Below are 16,088 nucleotides of genomic sequence, written 5' to 3' on the forward strand. Positions count from 1 at the left end.
TATCCTGCATTTAAATCCCTGGCCACCTTCGCTCTGTTGCTCCGTTTGGGGTGAGTCCCTCTAAAAATAGCCCCTCGGAACAGCTGGTGTTGAATGGCATCAGGAGAACCGCTTTAACACGGCGGCATTAGCAAAAACGTAACATATTGGCTTTAGCTTTAACAAGCTTTTTCTGTTTGAAGGCGTTTCTATAGAATCGTCCTTTTCTTTTTTTGTTTTATAACTAAGTGCACTAGAGAATTACCCCTTTTCAAGCACATTCAGAGCGTCAAAATAAGACATATTATCCCCATAGGCTGAATTAGTGAAATTAAAAAAATAACATTAAATGCCAAATGCAATGCTATTACCCAAGATTACATTATGATTTCAATGAGGTACAAAGTATTCTCTCGTGTTTCCCGTTCACATTAGCCTGAACTTAAGCAGTTCCCGGACGCAAAGTGGTATTGTGCTGCACAGCCACCTTATACCTTATACCCAGTTATATAAGAAACGGGATAAAGTTTCACTTTGGTTTCATTTTTGTAAATAGTGCAGTTTCTTAAGTTACACATTAACGTAGATGGCACGTCAGAAAATGGTTATTTGTCTTTTTTTCACATGATGCATGTTCATTGTATACTTTAATGAGCTTTGGCTTAATGGGCTAGAAACTTCTCAGAGCAAACAACTTTTAACTTTTTAAGAACATCTTTTTTGTTGTTTGTCTTCCTGGAATGGATTAGATTGATAAAGAAGAGGAAATGTATCTTGAGATGATGGATCTCAAAGTCGACAACTTTTCCATTTAAAATCCATCTTTATCATTCGTAAATTCAAATCTTTGGGGTAATGTTTTATCCTCTTGGTCAAGTAGTTCAACCACACGCCCTTGAACTTATTTTTCATCCAATGGCAATTAAACTTTAACTGTATTGTTGATCATTGCCAATTATCCTTTTCAGGTTTGTAGGTATTGGCAGCAAATAATGTAGATATTTTAAAAGTGGCCTTCTAAACGGTATATCGCCTTTTAGTCTCAGAATGATGTTATGCTTCACTATTTCTCAGAACAAAGTGGAGCTCCTATAAAAGGTTGGATATTCGTCCAAGACAAAAGGACGACCTTCCCTTTTTTTTAAGCACCCTCATTGGGTAAGGGGGGGACAAAACAGAAGAGGCCATATTGATAAGATACCATTCATGCACGCACTCATCCAAATTAATCAACTCACCCGCACACTCACTTTTATCTCCCCCGTCCCACTAAATGGTTCCACGTCGGCTTGTGTGTTTGTGCAAATCAGAGCCCCATTTGACCGACGTTAATTGCTTCTGCTGAGTTCATTTGTGCCCATTGTCATTAACTTGGTATTCATTTCTGCGAGCGGCGCTGGGAGTGTACTCTGGTCCTCTGACGGTACTATTCCACACTGTCTGTGCTTAACATGAGTCTCCTCTCTCTCTCTCTCTCTCTCCCTCTCTCTCTCTCTCTCTCTACCTCTAACTCTCCCTCTCTCTCTCTCTCTCTCTCTCTCTCTCTCTCTACCTCTCTAACTCTACCTCTCTTACTCTCTCCCTCTTGGTCCTCCTCCAACTCCTGAGAGTTTTGTCTCCTTGAGTGCATTCGCAGCTCAAATGATAAATAACAATTCTGCTATCTGACATTTAGGATGGATGTTGTTGGGGTTTGAAGCCTCGCTGTTAGAAATCCCAATAAGCTTCAAGCTACTTTCAACAACCTTATGATGTCTTATCACTTGGAAAAAAAGAAAGAAAAGGGCAAGTGGTCTAATTGTTTTTCTTCAGCGCGACACACACCTTGGAGGTGTGCGGCGTTGGTAAATGCTACGTTCCTGGGACGTACTCGCCGAACTCCCGCACGCGTATCAAAGGGGAAGTTCCCCAAAGAAACAGAAAAGCGAAAATCGATGATCTGATCAATCTCAGTCTGGCGCTGGTGATGGTTATTTTCTTTCAGTGGATTGAAATGCCCGAGGGGGGGGGGGGGGGGGGGGGTGTTTTGATAGCCGCTTAGAGTTGTGACAATGACACGGAAATGATCATAACTTTCCTCTCCCTCCCTGGGTTTGTTTGTCCGCCCAGCCCGATGGAAGGGGAGCCGTGTGTAGGAGGAAGCATGGGAGAATACTGGACCAACTCTCATGATCAAATCATGACTGTTTTAATGCTGTTTGATATTATACATTATCAAACAGCATTTAAGATCTCAACATTTTTTTCTTATTATTTTTTTTTTCTGAAATAGATTTGATAAGAGTATTAACAATGTATATTGTAAAAGGGTTAGATATTTGGACTTAATGAAACTACAGTTTGGGCCCATATTAATTTATTGATGCATTATCTTTGTCCGGCTGATATTTTTCCGTTCTGGCCCATATTTGACCTCCAGGTATGAGGCTGATTTGTCATTACAAGCTGTTTTTAAAGCTAGCCAGTGGTGTCATCTCAGGTGGCAGTGTCCAGTGTCCATGCAGATGTATTTTAGACAGATCATACCCTATAATTATACTCCTAGTCATCTCTGAACGGGCATCTACTCCTATAACCTACCCAAGTTCAGTACGGGGGCGCCAATTGAATCGGGACAAATTGTAATCCAGTTACTCACATTCATACTCTTAACTGTTCTACCTCAATGCCATTTCAACTGGAAATTGAATTTGAATATCCACATGTATGGCCTTTCATGGAGACTCTCTCACAGTTTAAATAAAATGGATTACAACTTCACAGTGCTGTGGTGGTCCACACTCTGGGGGGTATTTAGCTGGAACACAAATACTCTCTCTCTTTCGCTCCCTCCCTCGCTTTCTCTCATCCCAAGTCTGTGACTGTCTCTGTCTCTCTCTCTCCCCCTTTCCCTCCCCTTCCTGTCACTGTCTATCCCTCTGTGTCGCAAGCAGTATAAAATGAAAATATAACATACAATCTATATTTTGAAACAAAATATATAAAAATGTATGTATTAATTTTGTAAAAATGAATAAAAAATAAAATGCCCTGTTCATAGAAGTGTCATTGTAGGATAACACAAGTGCCTCTAATTATGCTATGGGTCCGCTCCTTTAGTGTACCAGGGCCGGGAAGCAGTCTTGGCCTCACTAGTTTAGTCCACAACCCGCGTCCCGCTACATAAAAGGACCAGCCCCGTAATTAGTGTAACGAGCGACACCTTTGTGAAAGGCTCCATTAGACGGTCATAACGATGGGTGCATCGAGTGTGTGAAGACGTGTTATAAATACATATCCCTCATTGCCTCTTGCAGGTTTGTGTGTATCTAGATTCTGCTTCTGCCGCCCGATTGGTCTGTATCTGCGATCGTCAGGTCAGGCTGAATGACGGCCAATTAAGCCTGTTGTACTGAGGTCAATGGATGCTTGATGGTGGTATGTTGCATGGTGGAGTATGAAGACGCTGATGCACCAACAACGTATGGTGGTGCAACAATCAAGAAGGCAATATGCCTTTTAGAGAACCCAGGTTAGATTCCCACCTGCGATCCTTTACTACATTCACTTCCCTCGCTCCTTCAACCCACATTCCTGTCTTTCTTTGCTGTCCTGGCCACAAAGGCACTAAGCACATGAAAAATAGATTATGAGACATTTTATAAACGAAATAAGAACATTAGTTATCAGGGAATCAGTGAAATAATAAAGTTATTTTTTACTCGGATGGAGAAACTAAGCTTGACATGTGTTTGTCTCACATTTAAATGGAACTTATAGGAACAAATGTCTTGGATTTAACTCTGCCTTAATGATCAGGTTTGACTGGAGTGGGTTTGTGGGATGGGTGGCTTTTTAAATAAAGTGCTGTAATTTCACGGTAGTAATTTGCCAACGTTTCTCAAGAAATGAGTCTGCTTTGTAATATAAAAAGAAATGAAATGAAACTATAATTCTGAAAGTTATTTTCCGAAAAAGTAATTATCTAGAAAGTTACATTAGTAATTACTGATTGAGGGGCAAAATATTTGCTTGTAGAGCTTATGTAGAGGGAAGTCTTGGTGAAGACAACAGAGATAATTGTACAAAAATAATGTAGAATAATATGTTTATAATGATACAAATACTAAACCCCAAGGTAGGTGTCGCGCAGGATATCAAAATGTGGGCGAACCAACAACACAGAAAGATTGTCACAGCATATCTCCATCACAGGTTTTTGTTAAACAAACACAATACATTGCACTATTATAGTCACAGCAATTATGGGATTTCTCCTTTTGTGCAGATCTCTTGTGTGGGTTCAGTACGTGAGCTTTTCATTGTGAATGCAATAACCTCCTTAAGCAGCCTTTACTGCCTGTTTTTATGGCTGCCTCCACCGGCCAGAGCGAGCGAGAGGAATTGGTTTAACAGTATTTGAACCTTATATTGCACTTGAATCATTGTACCCTTGGTGTGTCATTGTGGAGAGGGGGGGGGGGGGTAGAGAAAACAATACAGGCAAAGGAAAATAAGCTTAATGTGAAATTTGTTCGTTTTATTCAAGTCCTGCTTGGAGAACTAAACTATAAATCTTGTCAAAGCAGCAGTTTTTATCATTTACCCTCTGGAGACCGCGCTACCGAGGTTTGTTCCCTGGCCAGAGATCTTTCTGCTCTTTCTGTAAATTAACTTATTCATACACTTGCCCTTACCACTTTTCCCTGGCACTATATTCACTCACTTTCTCACATACACACTCACCCCCTCACACACTCCCTTACATCTAGCAGCAGTGAAGAAGTGTGGTTGAGGCGTACGGCTAAATGCCCTTATCTGTTCTTTGATATAAAGTTGTTTATTTACGCACTCACCCTCGCATCACTGCCTCGGAATCCATTCACTCACTCAATCACCCAACACTAGTAGTTGGTGAGGTGTTGCAGCCACCGCTCAAATGTCTTCCTTGTCCGGGCTAATCCGGAGCACAATGAGATCTTAATGTCGCTGACTCTGGCTCATCACAAATCCAATAGCAATCAGGCGTGTCCTTGGCTGCAAAATGGCAGCATGTTTAGCCATCGACCGACCGCTGCGTGGCTGATGAAAGTGCGGCCCTCGTTGTTTTTACAGTATCGATCAGGCCGCTGGAACAAGAGGAGCCATTTTCTGCTCAATCCCAGCTAACAGGAGTGGGTTTTTATTTTATTTATTTTTGTTGAACCCCCGGCTCAACGCCGGGTGAACTCAATCTTTAAGGGCTCATAAGGTTGGGGCTTGTGTACGGCCTGGGGGGGGGGGGGGGGGATTCGTTCTCCCCTGGTCTTGGTACCTCCACGTCTCGACAGCGGTCTTCAGACTGAATGTGGCCTCTATCGACATGTTGTTCTCAGGGTCATTCGTATTGAAATGTCTCTGGATAAAAGCCCTGAATGAATAAAGCTAATATCGCATCATTAGCTTGCATACCAAAAGGTGCTCCATTTAACGAATGGAGAAAAGATGTGAATTACAAGACAAAAACCCAAAGCCATGAGCGGTAAACTCTCACACACGAGAGAGAAGTCACATGAATCGATGGGTTTGTCCATGCGTGTGTGTTTGTGTAATGTGGGCCAGCTCTCCCCCATGTCCTTGAGCTATGGGAGGCTATAGATCGCTGTGCACTGTTCCCATATTGATATCTCCTGTTGATTTTGTATTTTATTTTTTTTGCCTCGTGCCAAAATAGACCTGGGGGTGTAGATGAACGCACACGTGGCCTATTGAGAACGGACTCTGGTCCTTTTTCTTCTTCCCGATGCCCTTTCATAGCTCCTTTCCTTCTAGTATCGTGTGTGTGTGTGTTTGTTTGTGTGTAGACTGTTGTGTGTGTAGACTGTTGTGTGTGTGTGTGTGTGTGTGTGTGTGTGTGTGTGTGTGTGTGGACTGTTAAGTGTGTGTGTGTGGACTGTTATGTGTGTGTGTGTGGGGACTGCTGTGTGTGTGTGTGTGTGTACAGTTGTTGTTCTGTAAGCCCCCCGGGGGGGGGGGGGCCTGGGTTCCAATGCGGGGCGGTGTTGTGAAGACGCTGTTCTGACTGGGATCACGACGGGTGTTTAATACCAGCCTCCTCTGGAATACTGATGACAGTGAATCAATGACTGAGTAATTGCTTGTCATACGCATAATGGAGGGAGCCGTTTCTTCTTCTTTCTTCTTCTTTTTGGTCTTTTCTTTTTCCTTTTTTTACGAGCCAACTTTCGATTTCTGAAGTTCACTGAACCCGTGTTCACCCCTTCGTAGAAGCTACCTCGCTGCAGCCGTTATCTAGTTCTCTCCGATCAGCAATGGATAAATACATCCCCAAATTCAGTCTGTGTTTAATGAGAAGGGGTTAAAATATGGGGAGCCTAAGACACCGCCGAGGCTAGCCCAGTGCTGGGTTCACCATCGTAATCAGGGGGCATTGATTCCAAGACCCCTCTTCTGGGGCTGGAGCAGTCCTGTGTTCATGACATCACCGTACCCAATGGCTCAGGGATATTCAGAAATTGCTTCTATATACAAAAAAGATATCTAAATGTATACGTCTATTCATGTGTTGTGTATACTGTCAATGTTTATTTTCAAGCCGACGTTACCTATTCATTCATTAGACAGTACTAGAGTGTGTGTGTGTGTGTGTGTGTGTGTGTGTGTGTGTGTGTGTGTGTGTGTGTGTGTGTGTGTGTGTGTGTGTGTGTGTGTGTGTGATATAAAAACCATACCAAGTAACTGACATGATGCTCCATCACACGGTCTCATCCTCCTTTCTCACTTTCTGTTTCCTGTCTGCCTCCCAGCAACTGATGAGGGAACGTCAGCAGATGGCCAGCCGACCCTTCGCCTCGGTTGCCGTGGCTCTGGGGATGGGGGCGGAGCATACTGAGCTGGTGCAGCCCCTGATAGACGTGAGTAAAACACTTGACACAGAATACGTACACATAATTAATTTATGGTTGTTTGATTATTTTGTCCAGTGTTGAGGGTGTTTCACTCCTAGTCGAAAGGTGATGGGAACAAGCCCCGATTTCCACATCCTATCTGAAGGCATCCTTAAGCGAGATGCCCTATCCCCTACCTGTTCCTTAATGACAGCTAGGGGATCTGATACTGAATTCACTGGATGTCGCTCTGGATGACAGCTCCTGCTGGAGGACTTAATAGTTAACCGTAACAATTTACAATGCGGGGCCAGCTGTTTAAAAGTCATGGCAGGTGAGGCGGTGATACTCAGGAAGATGATACTAAAAGCTTGCAGCTATTTTGATGTACTATTAAGAGGCTATAACGAATCATTGTAAAGTAGTCCTACCTTTGATCAGACGTATAGTAAGGATTAAGGGGTTAACCGTAATCATAGATATTCTGCTATTCTTTATTTTGGGTTTATCCAAGGCGTTTTTCAGTGATGTACACACATCTTATGTTATGCCTGTGAATGTACACCTACGGTTGTAAGACCGAGGGCTTTGACCGACACAGGGAGAGGATATCAAGGCATGACCGCCAGGTAATTAGAATAATGGACATAAGCAATCTGCCACGGTGTTATGATAACTTTCAAAAACCCTAATCACGTTAATGCCCTGAATGAATTATGATCATCAGCCGGTGAACGCGTTCCTCATCCTACTGTCGCTCATTCCCTGAGCCGGTCGGTGTATCGCATTCACCATTTGTAAACCCCTGTTTAATACCTACGTTCACAAAGTCATTTAACATGCACAAATCGATTAGTGTGGGGTTGGGAACACATTGGGAGGACATTTGTGGATGTAGGGCATAATTCCAGAAAAATACAGCAATTATAGCATCAGATAATGTGTATAAAATACAATGAATCTGAGATACGAAATATCCCAGATTCACAATTCACTGTGTCTTGTGTTGACACTGGTGGCGGTGCTTGATTGATTCAGTTAATTCAGTGGCATGACATGGGCATAATGGACGTGGGCCAGCTTCATTTGCATCCTCTACAGCAGAGCTGCACAGCCCAGTGTAGCCAACTCTCATCCATAGAGCGCCTTCCACGCGCCCAGCTAGGGAACCGCATCGAGTTCTCACAAACAAAGTCACAAGTCTCCGGTTTGTGGAGTTATTATGCGTCCCCCAACCTTATATTCTCAATGACCATCAAAAATGGCTTTGATTTGGGTCCAGATTTATTCATTTCTGACCTCGCAAGCAAAGCCCAATACGGAAATGCCTATCGCCAAACATTTAGTTTTAGTAAGCGTAAAAGCAGTTTGACACCAACAGACTTCTCTGGAGTGCTTAAGCACGTGAACACAGACCTAAAGTCTCTGAATCACAGCTCGGCAGAAACAAAGCGTTGTTCTGGAGCACTTAGAAGAGCTCCCCCTCGTCGCTCCGCACCGAGGCAGCGCCCCAACCTCCGACCGGCGGGAACCGAGGCAACCGCAGCACAACGGCTCGCCGTTCGCTGTTAGCAAAGCGCTGAGCACCACTCCAGAGGCATTATGGGATGGCGGAGGATGGCACGGAGAGGCTGAAGGGGTGAAACGTAAAGTGGCAGAGTCGCACCTGAAAGCACTTAGTTGTCTCTCTCATCAGGCGGCCGCCTCCCGTCTTGCCAGGAGACACAAAAGCTTGCGTGAGGCGTGAAGTGACGGCACTTTTACATAAATATTAGACCGTAAACAAGTGATTAGCTGGGGAATAATGGAGCACCTGCCACGTCGCAAAGGTTAACGCTTTTGGCGGGAAAGGAAGTATGTGAGGGTACTCGGAGAACTGATGTATGGACACTTCTCATCCTTCCACTGATGCTGAAGCAACAAACGGAACACTTAACCTCAACGCAGCTCAAAGCTTGTTGCCGTCACTGCTGTTCCCCGTTAGTCAGGAAGAAACACAACCACAGGGAGCCAAAGTTTCTGTGAATAAGTCCCTCCCAAGCTCTTGGGTCGTACGATTGGATTGACATCTTCCATAGGGCTGTCTGGTTGGTTGAACCATTGGTTGTTCGTCCAAATTCTCATCAACCACATGGTGATCCTTTCATTAAGAAAAAAAAGCGCTTCTAAGTCCCTTATTTTCGCGGGTGGCTGGGACAAATGCAGACAAGTAAAAATACAATTTAAGGCTCTGTAGTTTCTGTTTTAATAATCGTATGGCTAAATAGACTTTTGAAACAGGAGGTCAAAACAATGAAGTCGTCGGTGTGGCAGCATTTTATAAAATTGAGGCGAAAAAAGTGATCCAGAAGATAATCTAGATCATCTAATCATCTAAAAATGTTGGGATATCTTTCATGTTCAACACTTGATAAACTTGAATGTGAACATATCAGAATTGGCATCTTAGCAAGAACCGAAGCGCCATCCATCTCGACCCCTTATTATAAACACTGAACTAATCCTAAAATCGACCTCTCCGACGTGTGTTGTCTATATACTATCATGACAAAAAATTGTATTATTTATTTTGACCAAACGATTGGGTTGTAGAGTTGGTCGAATTTCAGTAAACCAGGGTTTTCTTTGGTTGTCTACAACCCACATCTTCCACTAACGGTTTCCTCAAATAATTATCTCTTGCAAGTGCGTCAAATTAAAATAAATGAACTGAATAAACAACCTAGCAATTAAACCGAAGACAACCTGCTATAACTGACTTGTTCCCCTCTTCTTCTGAAATCACACCAGTGTGTGATTTCAGTAGCATGTACCAGAACCCATTACATGGAGGGCTCTGGGTCTGTGGTTATCGTTCTTTATTAGTATGCTCATGCGCGGGGCTCTTTTTATTGAGGAAAGGCAGAAGGCAGTTCCATAGCCGTCTGCGCTCTAGCTGTATATGTGTATGTTGGACCCAGTACAGCGCCATCATTGCCCTGGCTCTAACTCAAGGTGACCATACGAAGCCAAGGCCTGGTTCTCTTTTATGGCGGTTAATTGAGCCAGCATCTGGCGTCGTTTAGTTGTTTAGAATGTCGGTTAATGGCAATGAGGACGCCGCTGCCAAGCTCGCTCGCGGCGTGGATTCCTCTGCTCCACTGGCGCGGTGATGGCAGCCGTGTTGGCATTAGCGCTGACACCACCGTGCTTCAGTCAATGCCTGACGTCTTGAGGGTAAAGCAAGCTGACTCGGGTTTGGCTAGCCCCTTTGTTTGTGTCTTAGAGTTAACTGAATTAAAGTGGGCGTCCGTCGGCGTGCGTCGTGTGTTCAGATACTTTGATGGGACGCTTTGTGCCGTCAAGGGATTAGTATCCAAAGACTATGATATCAATGAAGAAAGTTTCAAGAAGGCTTAAAGCTGCCCCTCCTCCCGCCGTCATTAACCCAGAACTGGTCCCCTCCTGCCTCCGCTGGCTCCGTCCACGTCCACTTTGGCCTGAGCACGCAGATCGGTTCCCGTTTCCCTGATTTGGAGGCTCAGCCCCCGGCCCCTCGGACACCACCACACCCGTCCCTCCCCAGATATGGCCGCTGCTTTTCAGCCAATCAGAACGCAGCTCTGCCTGACACAGATGTCTCTCCTGACTGTGTCGGGCGTCCAACATATGGAGCGGCTAACGAACGGCCAGCGTGATGGATGATACCTGTCAGGAGGGGTGTGTGTGTGTGTGTGTGTGTGTGTGTGTGTGTGTGTGTGTGTGTGTGTGTGTGTGTGTGTGTGTGTGTGTGTGTGTGTGTGTGTGTGTGTGTGTGTGTGTGTTGCTAATAGATGAATGAGAGCAGGCTGCGTTGGATGCAGAGTGTCTCGTGTCCTCTGGTTCATTGTAAAGTAGACAGTTGAAGGACCTAATCCCAGCATTCCAGACATGTTTTGGGGGGTGGGGCAGTTATCGGCTTAGATCTCCAATGTGTGTAGGCCTCCTAAGGACACACAGGCTGTAGTAGTTACCCTACATGCTCCCTTCATGACCTGCTTCTGAACACCTTGGAGGCAAGTAGGGCAAATTGGTGCACAATCATACGAACACGTACGTGAGTACACGAGCAGTGAAGTGAAACATGGAGAACTCGTACTCGTGTACGAGTTCAAGGGGGTGTATAATCGAAATGATCAGCGGTATCATAAAAATCACTACCAGCGATAACGCCACGAGAGTAAAGTGGACGTACCACGGCGCAGTCCTCTGCAGAAAGGGCTTTGAATCAATTCAAAGCCCTTTTCTTAGAAAATCCTATTAGCCGTACCTTTGTGAACCACACACTTATAACCATAAATAGCTATGCCAGCGACAGGCTTGGAGATTTAAGTATAATTAACGTCAAAAAGGCGCCATTTCGCTGTCACCGCGCTGCCAGGCTCCAATGGAGATGACGTAGCAGCGTGTTGCTGATTGGGGGGCCGGCGGTGGGCTACCTCTGGGGGCCCGGGCTGGATCTAATGATGCTTCACTCAGTGATGCGTGCAGGGGTTACAGCCCCCCCCCCCCCCCCCCCCCCCCCCCCCCCCCCCCCCCCCCCCCCCCCCCCCCCCGCGGCAGAGCGTCCGCCGTGCGCGCGTACGAACACGGCCTACATTCAGCTTCATTAGCGAGACCACTCGGGTGGGCCTGGAATGGCGTGCCGTCAAATTGTCCTTTGCGTGACAGCGGTGGTTTGAAACGCGGGGGCACCTGGAGATGGGGAGAGAGTGTACCTTTCACAGATGCCTGGAAACAGACGGCAAACAGGTCATGGAAATTAATTGGGCTAAACAACGGCGGCATCACTCACGTACAGTCACCCCCCTCCCCCCAAACCCTACCCCACCTCACACCTCACGCCAGCCACTGCTCTCGTACGACTGTGTAGCTTTAATGGCTGGTGTTACGATGCATGCCGATTCCTGGTGTGGATCTAAAGTTACGTCACAATTGAACAGTGGCTTCAGTTTTCAGCCATCTCGTAGATAAAAGTGTTGACATGCAAAAGAGTCAAACCTCCAACCTCTAGAAACATCTACAATATGATTGTTTCTTCAGGTTGAATTTTTTTTAACTGCCCAAAGTCAATCCACTTATGCGAATCCAACCCTTTGTGTAAATAAACACAAAAACAGCCATTTAAATGGGCGTAGAACCATGAAAGGTTAGACCCTCCCCGGTGGGGTCTGAAGATAAATTCGCTCTTTGCCTAGAACGAGCCGACCAGCTAGATTGGTGATCTTTTGTTTTTGTTTCTGCTACGCTCGGCCACGCCTCGTCACCCTCCAGTCTCCCTCTTCCTCCTCCTCCTCCTCCTCCTCTTCTGCTGTGTTCCCCTGCCTGCTCCTCGTCCGCCTGCCTCCGTCCTCCATTGATCCTCCTCCGTTCTGCGATGGAAATGAAAGCCGGGACTGTTTACCGTTATTGTCACCAGTGACCGTTTGTCCTCCCCCTTCCCTCTCACCCTCTTTATTTCTTAGCTTGGTATTTGAAAACCACTCATCCAAACATGAGGCCATGCTTTCGGCCTCATTTGGCTCATATTGCTAATCCCTCCTTGCGCTGTTAAGTTTATGTTGACAAAAGAAGCATCCTTGCCCCCATCTTTTAGCAAGACGACTGCATAGCCGTGCGTCTTATCCGGCGTTTTCAACCTGCTTCAACGGGGACACTAGAGCAAGGCACCCGGCATTACCAGGGCCGCCGCCGGCGAGAGAGTAGCCTCCGCCGGCGGCGAGAGAGTACCCTCTGCGGGCGAGCGAGAGAGTAATCTCAGCGGGCGAGCAAGAGTGTAGGATCAGCGGGCGATAGAGTAGCCTCCGCGGGCCAGCGAGAGAGAGCGCCGCCTCTGCGACGGTTAGCAAATGAGAAGCCACTCAGTGCTGATTAAGGGAGCGGCTGGCGGCGGTGAGGGGCTGGCGTGCGGCCCCTTCCTCCCAGAGTGCTTTGTGAGTCGGGCACTTGCATATTTATCGGTACTCTGGAGGAGACGCCACGTGGAGTTTGGTGACGGAATACCTGGCTGCTGCCTCCTTCACCTGCTGTCATCTGAGAGTCACTTTTATCCAGAAGGACAAGTTGGAAGGGTTCAGGGCTCAATATAAGTATGCTACGGACATGGGGATCCAATTCAATACACCTCTGGGTGTAAGCAGAACACCCCTAGCCACTACGTTAAGTTACAGCTTGAATTCTTGGGAAATATTGATTATTTCTTCCCACACGGATGTCACATCACACCTCTTGTGCATTGATGGCCTTCGAATAGAGGAGTTAATTAGATTTTCAAAAACTACCCACAGTGTTTGTAGACTGGATCACCTCATGGTAATGGTGGCCATATATTGCATATTTTACACTCTTCCGATTGTACATTATCAGATGTGCAGGGAATTCATTCCAGTGGCAAACATTTTCAGCTAATTTCAGTTATTTAATAGAAATTGCCAACCGTCAAGCCTGTGGCAAAGTGAATAATGTTTTGGTAAAGGGTGCTGTACCTCTTTAAAGGTGTCTGGATCGTACCAGCGCTTGGAGTCGGTTGAGAGTTCCTTTGTTTTTGGGTCCCTGGTTTTTCAGTCCGATTTTATTTATTTTTTTCAAACGTATGAAGCAAGGTTGACTGAGGGTTTCTGTGGCTGTAATTAGGGAGGCGTGCGACACGTTAATTGCAGCTCGTCTTGGAGTTGATCCGTACCCCAGGCGCGGAAAACGCTGGGGTCGGGCTGTCGCCATTTTGGAAAAAAGTCTTGAGAAACTGTTTAGAATAGGTTTGCTTGCTGGTGGAAGGTTCTTGGTTCAAATCCGGGAATTCAATTTGGACTTTATTTCTAATTTTCATTATGCAATTTGTCAGAAGTCAGTGTTTTTTCAACTTTTGACTATTTGTTGAAAACTATATTTAGACCTCAATTTATTGTCAGTTTTATTATGTTGCCTACGTTTTAAAATGATTCTTTCATTTCAAGTTCTAGTCCTGTCATTGTATTCTAAATAAAAAAATAATAAAGTCCACCTCCATGATGTAATCTGGCAAAGAACAGCTCAGAAGTATTTGCTCTACGTGCGTTTCATTAGCGACTTTGTCCTTTAGCGGGGTGATATAATTCTGGCATGACGAGAGGAGTTTAAAGTGGGATGCCGCTGCTGACGATGAATTATGGATATTTCCATTTCAAGGTGTGAGCATTCTCCATTTGGCGCCCCATCCTGGTTTATGGCTCCTGGGCGACTCACAGGGTCAGACTGAGCAGGCTCGTCTGTGTTTACCTGTCTGCTGAGTTATAAATGTGCTTTCTACACAGATATGCCCCCCCCCCATACACCATCCACACACAAACGCATGCATGCACTCATGCATACCAACACACATATTCAAACATCAACACATGCAAATACCAATATCACAGAACACGAACAAACGACTTTAATAATGAATTGTCCTCCTTCGCTAAGCGTGTACAACTACCTATTGCTAGAACTAGAACTCTTTTCTGTGTCTGACGATGCTACCAAACAAATAACAGTTATCGGATTTGACTTTGTTACCCAGTTACTCAAAGTAACATTTATCAGATTTGTGGATGTGTGTGTATTGGTTTACGTTGGTATGTTTTAATGCGTCCCCCTCCGTTGGTTCCCAGGGCCCTCCCAAGCCCATCGCCGTGGAGCCGTGCCTCGGGGGGAAGGCGGCCGTCCTCACAGTCCTGGTGAAGCTCCCCGCAGGGCCCCTCGGCCTCCCACCCCCCGGACAGTCTGGTGAGGACACGCACACAGTCACACACACACACACAGTCACACACACACACACACACACAGTCAAACACACACACAGACACACACACACACACACACAGTTCCTTCCCAAGGGTTCCTCTTAAAGACTTTTATTTGCCTTTGTGGGTGCTAGGACAATGGGGTATCATGAAACACATGTACTGTAAAGCCCTTTGAGGCTCACTGTGAATAAGGGCTATACAGACTGACCCGACACATGCAGAGATACTAAGCCCGATTAGCGACTCATTTATCTCACATTTCTTTGGCATGTTTGGGGTCATCCATATTTAAACATAGATTTACTAAATTGAATCGATCAAACATATTTTAATTTAAATACAATTTCCATTAAAAAAAATCATATTTCCGACCTAAGTCGTGCAAATGAACATTTTAAATCAAGAAGATCAAGGCTGACGTTGTTTGCAGCGTGATTCTCTAGAGTTGCAAGACCTCCAAACAGCTTTAACTCAAACACAAATTCAAAAGAAAGGTGGACTTCACAACCTTCTTTATCTTATTGTTGTGATTGTAAATGTGTTTGTGTGCATGGCGATGCGTCATCCACTTTCCCACCATTAGCCTCTAAGCTAAAGTCTCATTAATGCTAGCGAGCGGCGTAGCAGCAGATTGTGATGACTGCTGTTTGTTCCCTTCCTGCCCGACAACACTTTACGTCCTCCGTGGTGCTAAAAGCACACTCGGCGCCGGTGGTTATCAAACGACCTTTCCGCTCAACACGAGACGCGAGTCTGACATAAATTAGTCATAAAATCAACTGAAGAGGACGACAGAGACTTAGCACTAGGCTGCCCGTGCGGTCATCTCAGGCGTATAAAGTTAAAGAGCTCTTCGAGTCCCAGCTAATGGTGTGGCTCTTTAACACGTTGTGAAGGAAGCGGTTAAGCGCTTTGGAGTACGGAGGTAATGCTGGCAGATTTCCTACCGTAATAGCTCTCCATATGAACCTTGGTATTGTTCTGTCGGACTGGTGTCGGCACCGACGCATCTGTCAATGTAGTCTGGGGGCAACGGGAACTCACGTCCACCGGGATGAGCTCCCATCAAGTGACTCAAACTCTTGTTTAAAAAAAAAAGAACAAAAACGCATTTAATGAAATGGAATGAAAGGAGACGTGAGCAGATAAGAGACACACAAACACATGACTGTATGCGCGCCCACGCACACACAGATACCCACGTACTCGCACAGATGCCTGCGCGGCACCAAACGGCACCCAGACACACACAAGAGGTTCCGCTCCGCTGGCCTTCCGAACCGGACCGCGACCGGAGGTAATCTGGCACGCCACCGTCGCACCATGAATCAGTGGGTTTCAATCAGGTCCTCATGTAGCTAGATACCAGCTGTCACCACCCATGAGTGGGAGCGGGGTGTGTGTGTGTGTGTGTGTGTGTGTGTGTGTCTTGTGGTCTCTCTGATGATGCGTTGCGTTATCT

The 16,088-nt window shown here is 45.7% G+C and overlaps 1 protein-coding gene across 5 annotated transcripts in view; it reads left to right on the forward strand.

Annotated features, from left to right (window-relative positions):
• The window catches only part of atrnl1b (attractin-like 1b), an 87,236-nt gene that overhangs the window by 68,055 nt on the left and 3,093 nt on the right, over positions 1-16,088 (forward strand). For 4 of the 5 annotated variants that reach the window (XM_030339925.1, XM_030339923.1, XM_030339922.1 and 1 more), the window contains 2 exons: positions 6,765-6,872; positions 14,492-14,606. In XM_030339925.1, the coding sequence (XP_030195785.1) occupies positions 6,765-6,872; positions 14,492-14,606 (223 nt within the window). Of the gene's footprint in view, positions 1-6,752; positions 6,873-14,491; positions 14,607-16,088 lie in introns of all 5 variants that reach the window. The other variant, XM_030339924.1, reaches the window with a different exon arrangement.

Source organism: Gadus morhua, chromosome 18 (assembly GCF_902167405.1).
Source record: "Gadus morhua chromosome 18, gadMor3.0, whole genome shotgun sequence".
Classification (NCBI taxonomy): Eukaryota; Metazoa; Chordata; class Actinopteri; order Gadiformes; family Gadidae; genus Gadus; species Gadus morhua.